Source organism: Pantherophis guttatus, chromosome 5 (genome assembly GCF_059756535.1).
Source record: "Pantherophis guttatus breed Tessera chromosome 5, ASM5975653v1, whole genome shotgun sequence".
In the NCBI taxonomy this organism is placed as follows: Eukaryota; Metazoa; Chordata; class Lepidosauria; order Squamata; family Colubridae; genus Pantherophis; species Pantherophis guttatus.
Window position 1 is genome coordinate 8,990,215 of NC_142067.1, and position 23,982 is coordinate 9,014,196.

The 23,982-nt window shown below is 42.9% G+C and overlaps 1 protein-coding gene across 27 annotated transcripts in view; it reads right to left on the minus strand.

Annotated features, from left to right (window-relative positions):
* Positions 1 to 23,982, minus strand: part of SYTL2 (synaptotagmin like 2) — a 103,938-nt gene that overhangs the window by 47,553 nt on the left and 32,403 nt on the right. For all 27 annotated transcript variants that reach the window (XM_087895834.1, XM_087895829.1, XM_087895825.1 and 24 more), the window contains 2 exons: positions 9,661 to 10,006; positions 2,102 to 2,250 (listed from right to left, as the gene is read on the minus strand). In XM_087895834.1, coding sequence (XP_087751960.1) covers positions 2,102 to 2,250; positions 9,661 to 9,761 — 250 coding nt within the window. In that variant the 5' untranslated portion in view covers positions 9,762 to 10,006. The remainder of the gene's footprint in view (positions 1 to 2,101; positions 2,251 to 9,660; positions 10,007 to 23,982) is intronic.

Below are 23,982 nucleotides of genomic sequence, written 5' to 3' on the forward strand. Positions count from 1 at the left end.
TTCTCTTATTTCTATCACTTATTCTAACTTTTAATCATGTCACCCTTTATTAAAAAAACGTTTTCTTTCTATCCTACCTAATTTCTAGTCATGTTGCCTACCTAAAAAAAAGAAAAGAAGGAGAGAGAAGAGGAAAAGCAAATCAGAACAACAACAAAAAAGAGAAATCATCTCTCCATCGCCTCTTGCCCGCTTCAATACTTTAATTGCTATGCTTTTTTTGACTTGCCTCCCAAATTTTTTATTACTCTCAATACGCTGATTGATAATTCAGTAATTTTATTCTAACCTATTGTTAAGAAAGGCATCCTTTTAAAAATATTAAATCTTTTACAAACTCGCAGCATTTTTCAACTTGGTAAAAAGCCCACAATAATGACTACATTTCCTGTAAACATGTGCTATACAGATAGTCCTCAACTTACGGCCATTCGCTTAGCGACTGTTCGAAGTTACAACAGCACTGAAAAAAGCGACACCACCTGTCCTCACACTCATCGCCTTCGTGGCATCTCCACAGCCATGTGATCAAAATCCAGGTGCAGGTATTTAAAATGGTTGGCGATCACCTGATCGCCATTTGCAATCTTCCTAGCTGGCTTCGGACAAGCAAAGTCAATGGGGAAGACGGCAGGAGGTTGCAAATCACAAGCACTTGGTAGCTCACGCTACGACCATAGCAAAAAGGTTATAAAATCAGGCACAGTCGTGTGATGTCTCACTGAATGACCACCCTGCTTAACAACAAATTTTCTGATCCCAATTTTGGTCATAATTTGAGGACTACCTGTCTAGGAGAAACTAGCTATTCTGTAGACACCCAGTTATCCCAATGGCTGTTGAACAAGATGGGAGTATGGATAAATCATCTAAGCATTTTCATTGAATCTTCATTCAATATATTGACTTCCATTGATTCTGAGTTGCTTGGAGAGTAAGTGGCCAGGTAGGTAGACAGATAAGTAGGTAGGCAGACAGGCAGGTAGGCAAGTAAGTAGGTAGGTCAATAGGCAAGTAGGTAGGTAGGCAGACAGACAGACAGGTAGATAGGCAGGTGAGTAGGTAGGCAGACAGAAAGACAGGCAGGCAATAGACAGTCAGGTAGGTGAGCCGATAGATAGGTGGGTAGGTAGGCAGGCAGGCAGTTAAGTAGGTAGGTTAATAGGAAGGTAGGTAGGCAGTCAGAAAGAAAAATAGGCAGATAAGTAGGCAGTCAGATAGGTGGGCAGATAGATGGATGGGTAGGTAGGCAGGCAGCTAGGCAGGTAAGTAGGTAGGTCAATAGGCAGGTAGGTAGGCAGACAGAAAGACAGGTAAGTAGGTAGGTAGATAGGTAGATCGGCAGGGAGGCAGATAGGCAGGCAGACAGAAAGACAGGTAGGCAAGTAGTAGGCAGTCAGGTGGGTAGATAGATAGGTGGACAGGTAGGCAGGCAGGTAAGTAAATAAGCAGGTAGGCAGGCAATTAGGTAGGTAGGTAAGCAGGTAGGCTGGCAAACAGAAAAATAGGCAGATAAATAGGCAGTCAGATAGGTGGGCAGATGGATGGATGGATAGGTAGGTAGGAAGGTAGGTAGGCAGGCAGGTAAGTAAATAAGCAGGTAGGTAGGCAGGTAGGTGGGTAGACAGGCAGGCAGGCAGACAGACAGAAAGACAGGCAGGCAAGTAGACAGTCAGATAGGAGGGCAGATAGATGGATGGGTAGATAGGTAGGTAGATCCAGTGGTGGGATTCAGCCAGTTCGCACCACTTCAGGAGAACCGGTTGTTAACTTTCTGAGCAGTTTGGCAAACTAGTTGTTGGAAGAAATCATTAGGGCAGAGATCCGGTTGTTAAATTACTTGAATCCCACCACTGGGTAGATCCTCCACTTGGAGAGAGCCACTGATCATGCTGGCTTGGAATTGTAGCTGAGGTCCAAAACATTTAGAGGACAGTAGGTTGGAGGAAAGCTGACTTGAATCAAGACCATTAAAAGTCCTTCCTCATTTTAATCATAACGAAGTGTATTCTTGATTGAAGATCTACAAAAAAAACCCAAAACTCCCATTTCCTCTTCTACACAAAGCCATGCTTCTTTTTTTCCCAAAATCAACACATACCTATTGTCAAGGGTTTCCTTCTTATTGATGCCCGGATTATATCGGCTCCATGTATTTTCTCTCTGTGCCTCTTTGCCTTCGCTTCATAAAACCACTGCCCGCTCATATTTTTAACTTGGGCATCATCCTTTACTTTTTCAGGTAAATTCCTAGAAAATGAAAAATAATGAGAAATACAGTAGTTATTATATCGGGAGCTTAAATGTGATTCAGTAAAACTGGATAATGAATGAATGAATGAATGAATGAATGAATGAATGAATGAATGAATGAATGAATATATGTCAATTGTGCCACCGTTGGAACTCTGGAATCAGGTCGTATGTACCTTTTGCGCGGAGTCCGTCATAGCTTTGAACAGTCGCTAAGCAACTGGTCATTAAGCAAGAACTATCTGTATGTTGTAACCAGGATAAAATAAGTCTGAGAGCAAGCAAATAATACATTTTAACTAATTTTCTAAGTATGTTTTAAGTTCCAGAGCATTACAATATTTGTTCTTTTCTTTGCCTATCTAGTATGTGTCCATGAAGATATTGTTCAACAGGAATAGCCCAATGCATACCAATTGTATTTTTCTTTTTTAAACCACCTCTTCTGTCTTACCACAATGTGGTTCTTTCTACCTGCAGTTACGGAACGCCCTTTGAATAAATATGACTGGTCAGAAGACAAAAATTCCACCTGTTAACGCAATGTCTATCTTTATGCTCCACCTGTTAATCCTAACCCTAAATCAGTTCTTAGAATGAATAGTGAAGAAGCCCAGGATTTCTGAAAATTTACATCACTTGTGTTTGAACAACTTTTATTACTGTACTTTTTGGAGTATACGATGCACTTTTTCCCACCTAAAACAGGGTGGAAATGTTGGTGCGTCTTATAGACCGAATACAGCCATTTTTGGTCTCCTGAAACCCTGCCCCGCGTGTCCCGTTTTCACCAAAAATGGGCCAGTTTTTCGCAAAAACAAGATGTGCAGAGGGTTTGGGAGGCCTGCAGAGTGCTCCTGGGGGCTGGGGAGGGCAAAAACGGGACGTGTGGGGGTTTCAGGAGGCCAAAAATCAGGGGTGAAATGTTCCCGGTTCGGACCGGATCGCCCAATCCGGTAGCGATGGTGGCTGGTGGTTCGGAGAACCAGTAGCAAAAATCCCTGCGCCCCCCCCCCATGCCCAGCTGAGCCACGCTATCATCAGAGGTTTTTTAAAATTATTTTTAAAAGCATTTTTTTCTACCACCTCTTCGGCTGAAGAGAAGTGTAGAAAAAATGGTTTTAAAAGTTTTTTTTTTTAAAAGTTGGCCACACCCACTCAGTCACATTATCCCCCCACCAAGCCACGCCCACAGAACTGGTAGTAACAAATTTTACATTTCACATTGCTGAAAATGGGCCTGTTTTTCGCAAAAAACGGGATGCACAGAGGGTTTGGGAGGCCGGCAGAGTGCTCCTGGGGGCCAGGGAGGGCAAAAACTGGACACGCGGAGGCCAAAACCTATTTTTTTTCCTCTTGTTTTCCTCTTTGAAATCTTATACTCCAGTGTATCTTATAGTCCCAATTTCGGTGACTTTTTCTTTGCCACAATCGTTAAGCAAATCACTGCAGTTGTTAAGCGAATCATGTTAAGCGAATCACGCTGACTTTGCTTGTTGGAAGCTTGTTGGGAAAGTCGCAGTGGCAACCACGTGACCCCAGGATGCAGTAACCATCCTAAATGCATGCTAGTTGCCAAGTGCCCAAATTCGGATCACAGAACTGGTTGTAAGTCACTTTATTTATTAGAAACTCTGAATGGTTACTAAGCGAATGGTTTTAAGTAGTCAAGGACTACCTGCAGAAGATTGCTGAAAAAAATATAGAAGTGTACAGTGCATAGGTAAAGGTTCCCCTGCACATGTGTGCTAGTTGTTCCTGACTCTAGGGGGCAATGCTCATCTCCATTTCAAAGCCGAAGAGCCAGCGCTGTCCGAAGACGTCTCCGTGGTCATTGTGGCCGGCATGACTCAACACCAAAGGCGCACGGAACGCTGTTACCTTCCCACCAAAGGTGGTCCCTATTTTTCTACTTGCATTTTTTACGTGCTTTCGAACTGCTAGGTTGGCAGAAGCTGGAACAAGTAACGGGAGCTCATCCCATTATGCGGCACTAGGGATTCAAACCGCTAAACTGCCAATCTTCTGATCGACAAGCTCAGCGTCTTAGCCACTGAGCCACCGCGTCCCCTGTACAGTGCATAGAAAGCCCAATTTAGAGCTTAAAACAAAGGCCAAAACAGAGACAAGTCATTAACCAAGAATACATATTAATTACTCTAGCATTTAGGGCCATTGTTAGAACATGGTTTAATGCCTAAATTTCTTCTTTCCCCTTTCAGGCAGAAGAGGAGCCAAGAAGAAATTTAAAACTCTGGCAACACATCACAGATTGATCCAATAAGAAGCAGAATTAAGATCTCCTGACTTGTACATTACAGCTCACTTAGCCACAGGAATTCTCCTTCACCAATTCTTCAGAAAGAAAACAAACTCTCCGTCTGTAACTTTTCTGCTAGCCATCCGATAATCCCAGTAACTTCTCATGCATGAAGATTTAGAGCTTATTTTTACCCTTGCCTTCCTAAAGAATAGGAACCCAGCCCAGCTGAGTAATACAATAAGCAAACAGAAAAGTTGACTTCCCTCTCCTTCGCATCCTGCTTGAAGATAAAGTAAAGGTTTCCCCTGCCCAGTCATGCCGAACTCTAAGGGCTGGTGCTCATCTCAGTTTTCTAGCCAAGGGAGCCAGCGTTGTCCAAAGAAACTTCCATGATCACGTGGCTGGCATGACTATACGCCGAGGTGCATGGAACGCTGTTAACTTCCTACCAAAGTGGTACCAATTGATCTACTTGCATTTGCATGCTTTCAAACTGCTAGCTGGGCAGGAGCTGAGGCAAGAATGGGAGCTCACCCCATCACGTGGCACTCGGGTCTCAAATCCGGGCTGTCAGATGGCTCAACTGCTGAGCCATCCTGCTTAGGAAGGAACAATGTACAAAATGCCACAAGGTCTTATGCTACTTCCTTACTTTTCTCAGTGAGGAAAGGAAGGAAGGAAGGAAGGAAGGAGAGGAAGAGAAAGAAAGAAAGAGAAAGAAAGAAAGAAAGAAAGAAAGAAAGAAAGAAAGAAAGAAAGAAAGAAAGAAAGAAAGAAAGAAAGAAAGAAAAAAGGAAAGAAGGTAGAATGGATGGATGGATGGATGGAAGGAAGGATAGGAAGAAAGATAGGTACCGGGAGAGAGGGCGGGAGAGGGAGAGGGAGGAAGGGGGAGAGAGAGAGTGTGGGAGAGAGAGAGTGTGGGAAAGAGAGAGAGAGAGAGAGAGAGAGAGAGAGAGAATCCAAAACCGTTCTTCCTTTTCTTGCAGACTATAACAAGCAGGTCTTCAGTCCAGATAATTGGATTATCTCTGGATAACCCCATTTATAGCTGGGTCCACAAGTAGGACAAAGGTAAGCCCTAAAAATATACCCACAGATACAGCTGGAGAGTTGTGCATCAACCAGATCATTGTTCTTTTTCAGCGTACATGCTCAGATAAGCCAATTTGCAGAGTTTAAAGCAGAAAAAAAAAAATCAAACACAGACACAAGCACACAAACGCATTTGCTATTCTAAGGGTTTCTGCCACAAAAGAAAACCTAGAAAAAAACAGCAGAGGGTGTTTTCCTAGTGTTAACACAACCACAACTTTTCACTTTCTCAGACTGCATGGTGCCAGTGGCCTTGGTGGTAAAGAGTCCAAAAGTGCCAGTTTATTTTTAACCTATCCTTAAACCCACCGGGTAGCCGTATGCTGTTATTACATCCACAAACCGAGCATGAGTATTCCAGACCCACTAGCTGAATTTACAAGTTTTTCTCTGTTTTCATCAAGCGCGCTGAGCAGACTGGGACCTCTTGCCCGAGGTTTATTAGATCTTGCGCAAGGGCTAAAATGTAGTGAGCTATGTGGCTATTAACTCATCTCTCAGCAAAAGGTCGTAAGAGTGGAATGCAGACAAATGCCAGGGCCAGATTACATCTCAAGCAAGGAAACTCTAAAACCACAAGCCAAAAGAAAAACAAGCAAGAAGAGACATCATAGACTTTGGCTAGAGACATAACTTTCGTAGAAACCAAATTCTCCATTAGAGGTCCTCTAGAATAGGGGTCCCCAACTGGTGGTCCGTGGACCACTGGTGGGCTTTTAGAAAATTTTGGTGGTCAGCAGAAAAATTATTTGCATTTTTTATATTGCACTAAATCAGGGGTCCTCAAACTATGGCCCCTGGGCCAGATACGTGCAATGAACACTTGTGTTGCTGTAGAGAGTCTCCCCCTTTGGGGTCTTCTTGTGTGGGTTGGAGGGGGGCAGAAATTCCGACTTGGGGTCTGCTTCAGACTCCTGGTGTAGGGCTTTAGCCGAAGACTGGAGGGAAGTGCCACTGGTGGCAAAGAGCCGGAGGGTCTTGTTCCAATGGGACTGCATCATGGCTTGGAACTGGCTGACCAACTCAGCCTGCTGAGCCTCCAGGCGCCGGTACCTGGCCTTGCACTCCCGCAGGTCTTCCCTCTGCTTGGAAAGCCTATGCTTGTGGTCCTCCGTGAGGTGCTTCTGCTGAGCCTCCTTTTTGGCCAGATTCAATTTGAACTGAGCCAGCTGTTTTGCCAACTCTTTCTCGTGGTGTCTGCTTAGCTCCAACAACGGCTTCCTGTTGGGGCTCTAAGGAGCCCAGGCCGGCAGGCGAGGAGGGGTTGGGAGTGGAGGGGTGAGTAGAGGCCAGAGAGGCACCCCTCAACCTGAGTGACATCAACTTGGCCACGCCTATCCAATCACATGACCACCTAGCCACGCCCACACAGCCGTTAGGCAGATCATATTAGTGGTCCCCAGGATTTAAAATTATGAATTTAGTGGTCCCTGGGGTCCAAAAGGTTGGGGACCCCTGCTCTAGAACAGGGGTCCCCAACCTGTGCGCCGCAGCCCACTACTAGGCTGAGGCCTATTCATAAACGGGCCACGTGAGGGCCTGGCTGGTGTGTGTTCATGTGTGAGCACATTGTAAGCCACCCTGAGTCTCCGGAGAAGGGCAGCATATAAATCAAATTAAAAAAAAAAAATTGTGTCCCTTTCTGCACGCAGTAAAATTTTTTTTTAAAGTACTCTTTGATGGTCCTAATAAATTTTAATGTTCTTAGACTTTAAAACAATGTTTCATTTTTGTTTATTTCGGTATGCTTTATGTATTTTCACTACTAAATCACAATCCAACCAATCTTTAGTACAGTCATAAATGAGCCTATTGATTACTACTATTATTCATGGCATAGGTTGCAATGGACAATAAAATCACATTTTAAGGTATGCCCTGATATTTCTGTGCTGCCTCTTGCAGTCACATCTTAAAGCGGTTGAATTAAAAAAAAAAAGCTAGTAAAACACAATAACAGAAGTAAAGATGAAAAAATGTAAAAACCATAATCATTAAAGGAATGCAGAGAAGAAGAAAAAACCAAATGCAGTTAGTTCTCAACTTATGTCCAGTTGCTTAACGACCCCTGCAAACAAAAAGGATGTAAATTGGGTCAGTCACACGGGTGACTCAATAGGTGACTGCCTCCATTATGGTCATAAATTGAGGACTACCTGTACTATACTACTGTAATGTTCCCACAAGTTGGTGTGTAAAGTTGGTGCTGGAGTTCAACAGATCAATAAATACCTTATGAATTTCAGTGAGGAAAGTATTCCAGAATGACAGTCTCATCAGAGCAAAGTCCTAGATTCCTAATGGGAAACCTATGGCATGCGTGCCCGAAGTGGCACGCAGAGCCATCTTTCTGGGCACGCGAGCTGTCACCCAACTCACCTGCAGCTGCGCGTGTGCCCCAGCTGGTATTCGAGCATTCACACAATTCAGGGGATCCAGCTGGTCTTCAGAGCTCTCCTGGGCATGCGCGCACATTTGCGCATGTGTGCGAGAGTACTTGCGTGCAGTGCACGCAAGTGTAGACCACATTCATGTGCACATTGCATGCCTGAAAACTGCACACATGCGCAGATGGTGCGATTGTATGCGCAGCGCACAGGGGGAGCTGCGCAAAACCTGTGCGCATGCGCAGATGGTGCGGTTGCGCATGCAGCACACGGGGAGGAGCTGTACATCAGTGCAGATAGCAACTGCGTGCGCAAAGAAAGCGTGTAGCTGTTCGGCACTCGGTGAGTAAAAGATTCGCCACCACTGTCCTAGATAAATAACTGGAAGATTATGATTTGTTAGTGCAAAAAAAGAAATCCCTTATTTATTTATTTGCATAATTTGCATAGCAACCACCTCACAAAGGTGACTGCTGAGGGACATATAAAAACTAAAACCAAATAGTTCATAAAATCAATATGCAACCTAACCAGGTTAAAAAAAAAACAACAACTATTCCCATTCAAATTATTAAAACAAAACAATCAATCAAATTTCAACCTCAAAGTTAAAATGCTTGTGACAGCTTCCAGGTCAGAGTGACAGAATAACAGAGTTGGAAGCGGAGGTGGTATTCAGCCGGTTCAGACCGATTCAGGCAAACGGGTATTGGCGACCTGCAGGTGGACCCACCCACCCACCTAGGCGCAATCCTATCCTATATCGCTATGTTTTTGATGCCACATGCATGTGTGGACAGCGCGGGTGAGCAAATTGCCATGTTATTTGATGTCGCATGGATGTGCGGATGGTGTGAGCGAATTGCCATGTGTTGTGATGCTGCACGCATGTGCACGTGCACGCTCACATTTCCAATGCTGGGCAAACCGGTTGCTACAATATGTGAATCCCAAGAGGTCCGTAAAGGGGGCGTGCATAAGCGCACCAGCGTGCCTACCATCCCTGTCCTACTGTCCCCATTTATTTGTTTTCATTTCCTTCGTTCATGTCCATGTTCATATTCATACCTGCTATCTTGTACATATTTGACAAACTTATAAATAAAAAAATAAAATAAAATAAAATAAAATAATAAAATAAAATAGTAAAATAAAATAAAATAAAATAATAAAATAAATAAAATAAAATAAAATAATAAAATAAAATAAAATAATAAAATAAAATAAAATAAAATAAAATAAAAATCCCTGCCCAAGCAGGAGACCCAACTGCACCATTTCAGATAAATGGTTGTCCTATCTCTCGGTTAAAAACTTCCAGGGATGGAGCACCCTCAAGTCGTTCCACTAATTAATTAACAGGTCTTTAATGCCTTGCAACAGAGTGAACTATCCTAATCTCTCCATGCATGGTCTTCCCCAGGGAAGGCATAGTGATTAAAAAGGGAAATATTTGCATTCTGCTCCTAAAGTTCTAACTATTCAAAAGCCTGGAACAAAGCAAGTAAACAAAAACACCAAACCCTCTTCATAAACGGTGATTAATTCAGCAACTCTGAACAAAGTTAACGGTTGAGCAATCTCTTCTCCATTCATGCCTTTGACCCAAACCAATTTCTACAAGTGGCCCGTAGGGTGGAATTATTGGAGGCCCTTCCTTACCTGATTCTCTCCTCTTCGGCCTTCTTTAAGTCCGCATCCCGCTGCAACACTTTCAGAATTGACTCCTGCTCTTCATCCGTAAGGAAGCTCAGATCGATCATCTTGTTGGCTTACAGCCAAGAAGAAAAAGAAGTCCAAAAATCTTCGCTGGCAAGGCCAGCACTTGTAGGTCTAAGAAGCCACAGCAAACACAACTTTAAAAAAAAACAAAACCTAAATTCTGTTGCAGGGTTTGAGCAAGCTATACATGGATAACCAAGGGTTTCTTGAGTGGAGTTGGCCTTCCTGGATGATGGTCATCATAGGGATGTTACGTGGTAGGTGTTTATATCAAGAAGGTCTTCATCTGCAGGATGAGAAGAAGAGAAATATTCAATTCTAGGAGAAGAAAACATGGGAGGAAGGAGGTCAAATTGATATGGTGAGATTCTATTATCACAACAGAACAAACGCTTTGTGTATGGAGATTCTCAGTCATCCAGGTCATGGTTGTGCCAAAGCAGTGATGGGTTGCTCCCGGTTCGCCCCGGTTTGGGCAAACTGGTAGCGGCGGTGGGGGGAGGCTCCGCCCACCTGCCCAGACGTCATCAAAAACGCTCTATACCGATAGCAAACTGGTAGCGCCGGGATTTGAAACCCACTACTGTCCCAAACGGGTGAAATGCTCCCGGTTCAGACCAGATCGCCCGATCCGGTAGCGATGGCGGTTCGGAGAACTGGTAGCAAAAATCCCTCACCCCCCCACCATGCCCAGCTGAGCCGCACTATCATCATCAGAGGCTTTTTTTTTTCCAATTTTAAAAGCATTTTTTTCTACAACCTCTTCCGACGAAAAAATGCTTTTAAAAGCATTTTAATGATGATCGCGCGGCTCAGCTGGGATCATCAGAGGCTTTTCAAAGCAATTTTTTCTGCAACCTCTTGGCCGAAGAGGTGGTAAAAAAATGCTTTGAAAAGTCTCTGACGATCCCAGCTGAGTTGCCTGATGGGCAGAGAAGCATTTTTTAAAAAGCCTCTCTGACGATCCCAGCTGAGTTGCCTGATCGGCAGAGGCTTTTCAATGCATTAAAAAAAATGCTTTGAAAAGTTAAAAAAAAAAAAGTTGGCCACGCCCACCCAGTTACATTACCCCACACACACACCAAGCCATGCCCACAGAACCGGTAGTAACAAATTTTACATTTCACCCCTGGTCCCAAAGGTGCTTTTTTCAAGAGGCAACTGGACTTTCTGGTTTTTCTTTGAAGACATTTCGCTTCTCATCCAAGAAGCTTCTTCAGCTTTTTCTTCTTCAAAGAAAAACCAGAAAGTCCAGTTGAAAAAAGCACCTTTGGGGAAAACAAATTGTGCAGAACACAGTTTAGTACAATCAGTAATCAGTACAAAAAAAGAGGGAAAAAAATACAGCAAAATATACACGTACATATGGGAAAATGAATACAGGTAGTCCTCGACTTACAACAGTTTGTTCAGTGACCAATCAAAGTTATGTCACTGAAAAATACCGTTTTTCACAGTTGCGATTTTTGCAAGCATCCCCATGATCATGTGATCAGAATTCAGATGCTTGGCAATTTGGTTCGGGTTTTTTTTTTTTTGTTTTTTTTTTTGCTTTAATTTATATGCCGCCCTTCTCCGGAGACTCAGGGCGGCTTACAATGCGTTAAGCAATAGCCTTCATACTTTTGTATATTTATACAAAGTCAGCTTATCGCCCCCACAATCTGGGTCCTCATTTCACCTACCTTTGAAAGGATGGAAGGCTGAGTCAACCTTGAGCCTGGTGAGATTTGAACTTGCAGTAATTGCAAGCAGCAGATGTTAATAACAGTGTGCTTTAGTCCACTGTACTACAGGCTCTTCTGTATTTATGACCGTTGCTGTGTCCCAAGGTGATGTGATGCCCTTTTGCAACCTTCTCACAAGCAAAGTCAAGGGGTAAGCCAGGTTCATTTAACAACCGGGTTAACTAACTTATCAACTGAAGTGATTCACTTAACAACTGTGGCAAGAAAAGTTGTAAAATGGGGCAAAACTCACTTAACAAATGTGTCACTTAACAACAGAAAGTTTGGGCTCAATTGTGGTCGTAAATTAAGGACTACCAGTATATAGGTAAGGGGTCCTTGGTGCTTTCTGAGCTTGGTTGTTTCCTTGCAGACGTTTCATTATCATACAAGGTAACATCATCACTGCTAGTGTTAGTACCTAGTTTGGGTACTGAAAAGTACCCAAGAAAACAACCAAGCTCAGAGAGCACCAAGGATCCCTCATTTCAACCCTGAGGTACAAATATTCTCCTTTATTGGAATATATAGGTAAATTCCACATATAGGTAAATTATGAAGGTAAAATCTATAAAATTGTTGCTCTGATTAAGTTAATTAAACATATCTATAAAACTTTATCTGCTTTATCGAAACTTTACAGCCTAGGGATCAGTACATATAAAAATATCAGTACAAAGAAATGAAATGGAGGAAATACTATAGATTACCTGATGATATACAATATTAAAGCAGGATGAATTGTAAATGTTTCCTTTGCTATGATTCATACTATTTTTTTTTTAATCCATGAGGTGTTTACGCTTTTGTAGGATTTCACAGCAAACTCTCACAATTTATGCCAATATATTAGAAGATATATCCTTCAGCAATCAATGAATGTAAAAATATTTCAAAGAAGGAAAAACATTGAAGCACCCACTCTTTCAAATCCCAGCTAGTATGTACATTTTCAATATGACCATTAAGAAGAAAGTAATGTCACCTCAAATACCAAGAAAGTTACGATGACAGTCAGCTCTTAGGAGACCACAAGCTACTTCGTGACATTTAAGCATCTGAAAGAGTAGATTGTCATCCATAAAACTTCCTCTGTAATAACCCCGTAAGTCTTTGAATTGCCGCAGGATTCTTTACTGTTTATGCTACAATCCCTTAACATGGTTCATCCTCCGGAAAAAAATAACTTTTGGTTGCAACCATGAAGACGTACAGTGTAGACTTGCATCCCATTTATTCTGCATGGAATGAGAGAGTATCAGAAGGATGGTATCATTTATAAATAAGACAACACAGAACTTGCATTGTGAGCTCCCCTGTCATAGACCACATCCTTACGGACTTCCGCAATGCTAAAAGCATAGATAGCTCCTCTATTAGTATGTACACTTTTAGCACAGCCATGTAAGGGAAGGGCCGTTTCAGTGATTGTTCTCACAGTCAAGAGAACCACACAGTCAAGAAAAGGCAGAATGTGTCCCAAATTCCATTTTCCTTATGGTTAATAAGGTTTTTTGGGTTGGTTGATTCTCCATTTCCTTCTAGTTTTTAGTAGCTTTGTGTCAACTCACAAAGCATCCCTGGCCTGCAGCACAGCAGCCAAATACAAAAGCACATTCCAGACATATCTCTCTCAAGGCTATCTCCCAGGGTTACCCACAGCGACCGGAGGGGAGTGATCTCTACAACCCGCAAAATTGCTCCGTTGGTGAATGTGATTGATTATACACCCTGGGCGGAGGGGAAAAACAAGGTCATGATTGGGGCATAAATTACGTGGGGTCAGAGTTGGCTTCACTTGGAACCTGCCGACATGAAGCTCCTACTAAATAACTGGATTTCTTTTGAAGCTTGGCTCGAGGCTCATGATTTAATTAGGGCATCTGTCGGAACTCTGACACTTTGATTATGTTTAGCAGTTAGATTATGTGCCATCAAATCAGCATTCATGCCTACCAGTAGTAACCCACAGTTTTTGTTCACAGTAACCTGCCCCCAACCTGGCTCTGTAGTGTTTCCCAAAGTTGAATAAGGATCTCCAAAGCACCTGAGGGAAAGCAAGAAGCAATAGATGGAAACTACTGGTTCTCCGTACTACTCAAAATTTTCGCTACCAGTTCTCCAGAACTGGTCAGAACCTGCTGAAACCCCCCTCTGGCATGCATGCCTGAAGTAGCATGTGGAACTATGTCGCCTGGCACATGCGGTGTTGCCCATTTCTCTTCTGGGCTTCTGGAATGCATGCGACAATCAGCTGACCTTTTTTCATGCGGCAGTGCTGGAAACTAGAAGAGCTGGTCTTCCGTTTTCCTGCATGAGCGTGCGTGCTGGCCAGCTGATCGTCGCATGCGCATATGCGCCAGAAACCCGGAAGAGTAGCTGGCTGAAATCGGAAGTTTAGTAGCTGAAACCGGAAGTTCAGTAGCTGAAACCAGAGGTTCATTTTCGGGCACGCACATGCGCCCTGGGAAGCTCCTCTTCCGGGTTGCGGCCCAGACATGCATGTGACACATGGATACGCGCGCACTCCCTTTTTGGCACTCGATGTCGAAAAGATTCGCCATTACTGGTATAGGGTTTTCTGCTTGAGCAGGGGGTTGGATTGGAAGACCTCGAAAAGGTCTCTTCTGTTTTTTGTTTTTTTTTTAATTTGATTTATATGCCGCCCTTCTCCGGAGACTCAGGGTGGCTTACAATGTGCTAAGCAATAGCCTTCATTCTTTTGTCTATTTATACAAAGTCAGCTTATTGCCCCCACAACTGGGTCCTCAATTTACCTACCTTAGAAAGGATGGAAGGCTGAGTCAACCTTGAGCCTTGGCGAGATTCGAACCTGCAGTAATTGCAGGCAGCTGGTCTTAATAACCAGCTTAATAACAGGGTGCCTTAGACCACTGTACTACCAAGGCTCATATTATTATTAATATGTTATTCTGTTATTCTGTTACTATTAAATAAACAATAAGGTCACTCTAGTCAACTCATTATTTTGTTACAGCAGAATTCAGCTCCAAATTGGTTTGGGTGTGCCCAATTAGTGTTTAAGTTACCCCCATCTGTGCTGGAATTTTAAATACATTTAACTTCCACAGCCCGCACTAATTGGTGCTGAATATTTCTCCTCTCTGTAAACAATATTTTGTATGGGAAAGAATGGCAGGAAACAGGTTGGCTGTTGATCAAGTCATTGTAGATAAGACATAAGAGGAGACAGGAAACCACGAGATTCTGGTCAGCTGACACCCTTAAAACAGATTAATGGCTGAATAACTGCATAAGAAACCCTCCTTTATAAAGTATTAATATGTTGGAACAAAGGTGTCAGCATGAACCATGGAATAGGGTAGGGTAGGGTAGGGTAGGGTAGGGTAGGGTAGGGTAGGGTAGGGTAGGGTAGGGTAGGGTAGGGTAGGGTAGAGTAGAATAGAATAGAATAGAATAGAGTAGAGTAGAGTAGAATAGAATAGAATAGAATAGAATAGAATAGAATAGAATAGAATAGAATAGAATAGAATAGAATAGAATAGAATAGAGGAATTCTGGGAGTTAAAGTCGACACACAGAGAGGCCATGTTGAAGAAAAGCAACATCTCTTTTTCAAAAATGTTTTTACATTTTACATTTTACATCTTTTACGCATATACATACCCACGCAAAATAAGCTTGCAGCAATTTATTGTGATGTAAATTTTTACGGATTTATTTCAGGATCATAAAAAAGAGAAACTTTTACTAAACCTTCTCAGTTTTAGGGGTTTTAAAATTGTTTTAAAAAATTGACAGTCGAGTAACCAGGCCAATGTGGGCAACTTATTCAGCCTCAAAAATATATTGTGGCCTAGAACACATCTGGGTGCCGTATAATTAGGGCTTTGAATATAAATCTGACGAACACAGAAAAAACTAAATTACAGTTGGTGAACATGTTGAATTTGGCCTACAATATTGGACTGCAATATTTTTTTCCCCCACCGTTCTTTGATATTACAGTTCAAAATTTGGAACTTTTTGATTTACAAGTCTTCTAAATTATGGCATACAGAAAATGGCACATATATAACCTTTTTTCAAAAAAAACCCCACTAAATTAACTTTTAGATGTTGGCAATCCCAGATTAAAATTTTTATGCATACTAAATCCATGTTTCTTTATTTATACATCACATTTATAAGCCATGTATGAATCCTAGCACATATTTTTAATTTATATATAGCTGTTTGTAACATCTCACAGTCACATGATTACATTTTACCCCGATTTTGCTGAAAATCAGCATTCATATCTGGTTTTTAGCAAAATCGTACCCACGGTGAACTACTGGCTTAATTAACAGCCATGGCATTCACTTAATGATTGTGGAGATTCATTTAACAACCTCTGCAAAAAAGGTCAATAAAATTGGTTTGGTCTTTTTTATGACCATCACAACACGACAAATTACAGGTTGTAAGTCAAGCTGCTGATCCAGTTCTACAGAGGAATGATTGAGTCTGTCATCTGCACCTCTATAACTGTCTGGTTTGGTTCTGCACCCCAAAAAGGCAGACACAGACTTCAGAGGATAATCAGAACTGCAGAAAAAAACAATGGCTACCAACCTGCCTTCCATTGCACGAGTCAAGAAGAGGGCTGTGAAAATATCTACAGACCCCTCACATCCTGGACATAAATTGTTTCAACTTCTCCCCCCAGGACACCGCTATAAGGCATTGCATGCCTACACAACTAGACACAAGGACAGTTTTTCCCCCATGCCATCACTCTGCTAAACAACTAATTCCCACAGCATGCTCCCCTGCCCTAGGTCAGTGATGATGGCTAACCTTTTTGCCATCGTATGCCAAAAGCGGGGGGAGTGCGGGGTGGTCGCGCGCGTACGTGCCCACACCCATAATTCTATGTGCCCTCTCCCCCACGCATGCACGCGCGACCCCTCCCCCATGCTCCTCCCGCTTTTGGCATGTGATGGCACGGTGGACCCAGTAGGCCCGTTTTTTGCCCTCCCCAGGCTCCAGAGGCTTTCTAGGAGCCTGGAAAGGGCGAAAACAGCCTTCCCCACCCCTCAAGAGGCCCTCTGGAGACCGGAAACAGCCTGTTTGCCGACTTCTGGTGGGCCCAGAAGGCCTGAAAATCAGCTGGCCACTGCACGCATGCGTGCTGGAGCTGAGCTAGGGCAACACTTGCATGCCCACCAATATGACTCCGCGTGCCACCTGTGGCACACGTGCCATAGGTTCGCCATCACGGCCCTAGGTCAAACCACCTACTAGGGCTGTGTTACTATTATCCTTCTCATCTTCCCTATTATCTGTTCCTTTAGAATCTTATGACTACTACTTTGTTGTTTGCATCTTATGATTTATGTTGATTGCTTATATTTAGTATCCTATGACAATCACTGAGTGTTGTAACTGATGATTTATGATGATTTTATGATTATGAACACAACTTATCACTTCTTTTACTTGTACGTACACTGAGAACTTATGCACCGGAGACAAATTCGTTGTGTGTCCAATCACACTTGGCCAATAAAGAATTCTATTCTGTTGTTCTGTTCTGTTCTGTTCTGTTCTGTTCTGTTCTGTTCTGTTCTGGTGGTCTGGTCTGGTCTGGTCTGGTCTGGTCTGGTCCATCCTACTCTACTCTACTCTACTCTACTCTACTCTACTCTACTCTACTCTACTCTACTCTACTCTACTCTACTCTATTCCAGTCTACTCTACTTTATTCTACTCTACTCTACTCTACTCTACTTTACTCTACTCTACTCTACTTTACTCTACCCGACCCTATCCTATCCTACCCTTCCCTATTCTATCCTACCCTACTCTACTCTACTCTACTCTATTCCATGGTTCATGCTGAATTTAGGAAGAGTTTCTTAAGAGCTTGCAACAGACTCCAAACCGGTTTATAGATTCTTAGAGTGGACGGCAGGCCAACCTTGTAGTTCAAAAAACATATAGGTAGTTCTTGACTTACAACTCCTCATTTACCACTCCAATGTAACATCTCCTGGTCTCCTGTTCAAATGTACTCCTGAAAAATTCTCTTATGGACGCCACTGGATGACAGAGGTGGCATGCTTTGGTGTTCATCGATGGACAAGGAAAAGCAATTTCTCCGGTTTTAGAGGGTTTGCAATTTACAATCTCTTGCCAGGCGCTTCAGAAAGTCAACTGGTCATTATTGTAGAGGCATGCCTGAAGCCACTGCCAACTCTTTCCCATGCCCCAAACAGGGCATCTGAACTACACAGATAAACGGGCAGGAAATTTCAAAGTATAACCTTCCAGCAAGAGAGATAAATTACTCATAATATTTCTAGTGCAGTGTATTTTCTCTCTTTCACTGCAGCGTTGTCGATCAAGAAGCAATTCTAGCACGTTTCTAAATAAACCAGCATTAAACTTCCGACTCTCTTCCCTCAATTTCCTCCCAGTCCCCTATCTAAAAGCAAAGAAGGGCTGAACGATAAAGATAACACCACCAACAGCCCAGGAAAAGTTTCATTTGATAAAGCTTATCACGGGCAGCACTGGCTAAACTGTTAACTCAAGCTGATCTTTAATGAGATATTCATTACAACTTATTTGTCACATGCGTGTTTAATAAATGGGGATTAAGACTTGGGGCAAACAGCAAATGTTGTTTTGAATGCTGCTGCTTCGCTGTCTGTATCTGCAAGCAGTGGTGAGTTCCTCCCGGTTCCACCCGGTTCCACCGAGCCGGTAACAGTGATGATATGACGTCACCGAACCGGTTCTGCCCCCCCCGCCCCTCCATGTTATTCTTACCTTTTATTTGGCCCCATCCCCAATCTATTGCTCCCTCCTGAGTCCCAGCTGATCGGCTAAAACTGTTTAAACTCTTGCCGCGGGGCTTCAAAGGGCCGCCCTACAGCTGATCAGTGTTAAAAGGCAGTGTGGTGGTAGACCGGTGCCTCCAAAAACAAATGGGTAGACTGGTACAGCTCTGCAAGCAGTTAAAAGCCTGGTAGACCAGTACCTCTGCTAAATCCTAAAGACTTGTAACATGACCATTAAGCCACACCCACAAAATAAGCCACGCCCACAGAACCGGTAGTAAAAAAATTTAGAACCCACCCCTGTCTGCAAGACATCGCCAAGCCTCAAAAATGAACCTCAGCTGCTTGTTTTGAGCTCAAGTGGTCCTTGGCAACTGGAACCAGAATTTCGAAGGTTTGCGAAGCAAGGAAGCTGATTTTACAACCTTTTTTTGGCATGGTTGTTAAGCAAATCAGTGCAATTGTTAAATGAATCAGGCAGTCGTTAAGTAAATCCAGCTTTCCCCCTTGACTGTTGGATGGGAGCTAGCTGGGAAGGGGGCAAAAGACGATCATCTGACCCCAGGATGCTGCAACCGTCATAAATACGTGCTGCTTAATCATGTGACCATGGGGATGCTGCGATGGTCGTAAGTGCAAGGACCACTGGAAGCCATTTTTTTTCCAATCCTGTTGTAACTTCAAACGGTTAGTAAATGAATGGATGTAAATCAAGGACTGAATCTGAGATTTAGAAAACAAAGACCCTAAAAATGCCTTACCTTCTTTCTTATTAAGCAAGATAAGCTTAATTAGTAACAGTAACAGAGTCGGAAGGGACCTTGGAGATCATCTAATCCAACCCCCTGCTAACGCAGGAGACCTATACTAGGGATTCGAACCGCCGAACTGCCGACCTTTCTGATCGACAAGCTCGGTGTCTTAGCCACTGAGCCATCTAGTTTTTAATTGTAGTCAATTAAATGACTATAGTAGGGGTAAGCCACTATGGACTCTTTATGACCAGTGGACTTCAACTCCCAGAATTCCTGAGCCATCCATGCTGCCAGGAATTCTGGGAGTTGAAGTCCACAGGTTGTAAAGGGGCCATAATTACCCAATCCTGGAGTAAATGCCCGTTTTCAACAAAAATGTCATAAAACATGGTCACATGACTGCAGGATGTGGGCCAGTTACCCAGAGCCCAAATCGCAGTCACATGACTGGAGGGGGCGGATGGAATTTAAGAACAGAACGGTAAGTACCCCTGTGTCCATCGGAACTTTGAATGGTTGCTAAGCGACCGGTTGTAAGTCAAGGACTACCTGTACACAGGGTTGAAGCTACATGTAAAGGTAGTCCTCGGCTGACAACAAATCATTTAGTGACCGCTCAAAGTTATGACGGCACTGAAAAAAGTGACATGACCATTTTTCAGGATTATGACCTTTGCAGTATCCCCACAATCACAACATTCATATGTTTGGCAACTGGTTCATTTTTATTTATTTATTTTCAAGTTTTTTTTATTTTTTTACAAACCTATCAATGCGTGAACAGTGTGGCACTTGGGTATCATGCATTCTAATACAAATAAAACTAGTAAAATTAATCATATTTATTACATTCAATCAACATATATTTGTAATAATAATACACATTTATATTAAGTTGCAGTCTGTCATCATTCAATTATTCCATATTTTCTCTTGTTATTGCTTTTATTTTATTATATATATTATTTCCCCTCTATTATTTCTATCTCTTATTCTAACTTTTAATCATACCATTATTTACTTTAGTCGTTAAACATGAAACTCAAGTCAACTGAACATTCAAAAATGCATCACAAATACCATTGACTGGTGCTAATGGTTGATACGGGTTGCTGCCAGCGTCCTAGGTATCAACTAAGTATCTTCTTAGAATTATTATTATGATTATCTCTTTTATTCATTAAACATGAAACTCAGTCAACTGAACATTTTAAAATGCATCACAAATACCACTGACTGATGCTAATGGTTGATACGGATTGCTGCCAGCATCCTGGGTATCAACCAAGTACCTTCTTAAGATGTACAATGTTCCAAGTAGCACAGTTTTTTGCAGTTCTATTATTATTATTATTATTATTATTATTATTATTATTATTATTATTATTATTATTATTATTATTATGCAACTGGTTCATATTTATGACAGTTGCAATGTCCCAGGATCATGTAATCATTTTTTGGCGACCTTCTGATCAGCAAAGTCAATGGGGGAAGAGCCAGCTTCACTTAACAACCGGGTTAGTAAGTTATCCACTGCAGTGATTCACTTAACAACTGTGGCAAGAAAGGTCGTAAGATGGGCCAAAACTCACTTAACAAATGTCTCACTTAACAACAGAAAGTTTGGGCTCAATTGTGGTCATTAAGTCAAGGACTACCTGTAGAGTAAATGTACACTCCTTTGATAAGAAACTTCATTTCTCTCCCAGATTCAGGTCTGACAATAATCAAGAAGTCATTAAAATAAGCAAGAGTAATTAATTCCTTTTGGAGGTTCGAAAGCCTTCCATATTTCAATCCCTCGAGCAAATGTTATTTAGCTGGCTAGGGAAAGGGAAAAAAAGCAAATGACTTGTATGTGCTAATTTGATCACCTGGCAATTATACAAGTGGAAATTCCTCTTCCTATTAAGCATGAGACAGTTCACACACCCCATCATTTCAGGAAGAAGGTTTGCAAGCCACAACCCGTAGTATTTGCATGCTAAGCTCACTACAGCCGTAATAATTGCCCTAAGCTGGTACTTCCTCATGCATGCAGGTTCTTGCAGTTAAAAAAAAAAAAACACGATCTGTGGTTAGTTATTTCTATTATTCAGTTTGTTATCACAGCCAGGTTAACATGACCATAAATACTGCACCTGGACAGACCATGTCTGAATAGAGCCAAATCTTTGCCACAGATTGTAGCTGGTCCAAAGAGACAAAGATGCACCTCAAACCTGTTTCTTTACACCATTAAACAGGGGGGAAATTAGTGAAAACTGAACGAATCAAGATGCCCCTATGGAAATAAGGTCAAGAGTCTGGATGAAGATGATCCACCTGAGATACCTGGGCATTCTTCAAGCTCACAACTGTTGTGACCTAGGCTTACTGAGTCATTACAAGACACAATTAGTACCAAATAAACCTATTTTATTGTAACAGCTGAGAATTACGTTCATTCCCAGCTGAGTCCCAGTTAGTTGCAAAACAAATCCTTCGGAAGAAGTCCTTCAGGATAATCACCAACCTTTATCTTCTTTGACACCTTGCCAAAGGCCTTACTTGGCAAAGCCCCATGAAGTTCAGAAACAAACAAGAGACGCCGACTGGAAACAGAGTTAGCAACGTTGCTTTCCTGCAAAAGGCCCCAAGTGCCTTTGTTTCTCTTTTAAGCCTTATGGGAGGGGCCAATTATCTCCTGGCCTTACTCCCAAGTTGTCCCTTTTGCTTTAGCTGCTCTTGCCTTCTGGCAGCTCTGCGCATGAATGCACTAGGAACAGGCTCCTCCTGTTCCTTTTCCTCTCTACTGTCCAACTCCGGGGACTCTGGACTCCGCACATCACTCCCACATGGCCCTGGCCCCATCTCTGCCTCCGACACAGAGCCCTCGTCCGGGCCTTCCACAGACTCCAGGACTGGCCCATGTTCCTCCCCAGCCTCCTCACTGTCCAACTCTGCTGCCAGCTCCGCAGGCTGCTGGAGGACCACAACATCATCATCAAACAGACTGAAATCAAGATGAAGGTTAGAAGGATTCACATAATTTACCTACCGGTTTGCACAGCACCGAAAATGTGAGCACGTGCACCACCACCGCGCATGTTTATTTTATTTATTTATTTTAATTAGATCTGTATGCCGCCCTATCTCCATAGGACTCAAGGCGGCTCACAACAATTAAGATATACAATCTCAATCCAAGTAAGAAACACGTTAAAATACATATTAAACGCATATTAAAATACATTAAAAATCAAAACCCCATCAGTCCAGGCTGGGCAATTTAAACAGCCATGTTTTTAGTTCGCGGCGGAAAGTGCGAAGGTCAGGGGCCAACCGGAGCCCCCAGGGGAGTTGATTCCAAAGGGTGGGGGCGCCCACAGAGAAAGCTCTACCTCTGGGGGCCACCAGCCGACACTGTCTAGCCGACGGCACCCTGAGGAGGCCCTCCCTGTGAGAACGCACCGGACAATGGGGAGCTGTTGCTGGTTGCAGATGGTCTGACAGATATCCTGGGCCTAAGCCATGTAGGGCTTTATAGGTCATCACCAGCACCTTGAATCTCACCCGGAGGGCAAGCGGCAGCCAATGCAAGTCGCGCAGGAGAGGTGTAACATGGGCGTATCGGGATCCTCCCATCACAACCCGCGCGGCTGCATTCTGCACCAGCTGAAGCCTCCGAGTGGTCTTCAAGGGTAGCCCCAAGTAGAGAGCATCACCACTGTGCATGCGCCACTACTGTGCATGCACCACCACCACGCATGCACCACCGCCGTGCATGCGCCCCCACCATGCATACGCCCGGTCTTCCGTGCATGCGCTTTGCTCACACGTGCACCTCACAGAAGCACATGCGCCCAGCCTCAAAAAGGTGCCTAAATAGGACAGCATAGAGCCAAGGGTGGGTGGGCAGGCCCACCCACGATTTCTGCTATCGGTTCACCTGAACCGGTCTAAACCATCTGAATACCACTTCTGGTTAGAAGTAAATATATCACAACAGTGAAGATGATGTTAAAATCCAAACTCACTGGAGGAAATACCATCAAGGTAATACATACCTGGGCAATTCCAGTCATTAAGAGCCTTGATAGTACAATGGTCTAAGGCACCCTGTTATTAAGCTGGTTATTAAGACCAGCTGCCTGCAATTACTGCTGGTTCGAATCTCTCCAAGGCTCAAGGTTGACTCAGCCTTCCATCCTTTCTAAGATAGGTAAATTGAGACCCAGTTGTGGGGGCAATAAGCTGACTTTGTATAAATATACAAAAGAATGAAGGCTATTGCTTAACGCATTGTAAGCCGCCCTGAGTCTCCGGAGAAGGGCGGCATATAAATCAAATTAAAAAAAAAAAAATTAGGTACACAGCTGCAATAGTGAAATAGACTCAAACAGAAATAAAAGCCATTGGTAGGAAGACCAGAAAAATAATGTCAATGAACCAATCCTCTGCTCAAGCAGGAGACCTCATACTATTTCCGACAAGTTGTTCTCCAACATCTTCTTAAAAACTTCCAGTGTTGGAGCATTCACAACTTCTGGAGGCAAGTCGTTCCACTGGTTAATTGTTCTAACTGTCAGGAAATTTCTCCTTAGTTCTAAGTTGCTTTTCTCCTTGATTAGTCTCCATCCGTTGCTTCTTGTCCTGCCTTCTGGTAGTTTGGAGAATAAGTTGACCCCCTCTTCTTTGTGGCAGCCCCTGAGATATCGAAACACTGCTATCATGTCTACAACTTCTACTCCTTCTTTTTATTAGCAGTATTTAGATAGCGGATAGCAATTATTCCAGTATGTTTTTTAGAATAGAATAGATAGAATAGAATTCTTTACTGGCCAAGTGTGATTTGAGGACCTGCCACAAAGAAGAAGGGGGTCAAATTATTCTTCAAAGGCAGCAGAGGGCAGGATAAGAAACAATGGATGGAAACTAATCAAAGAGAGAAGCAACTTTGAATTAAGGAGAAGCTTCATAATA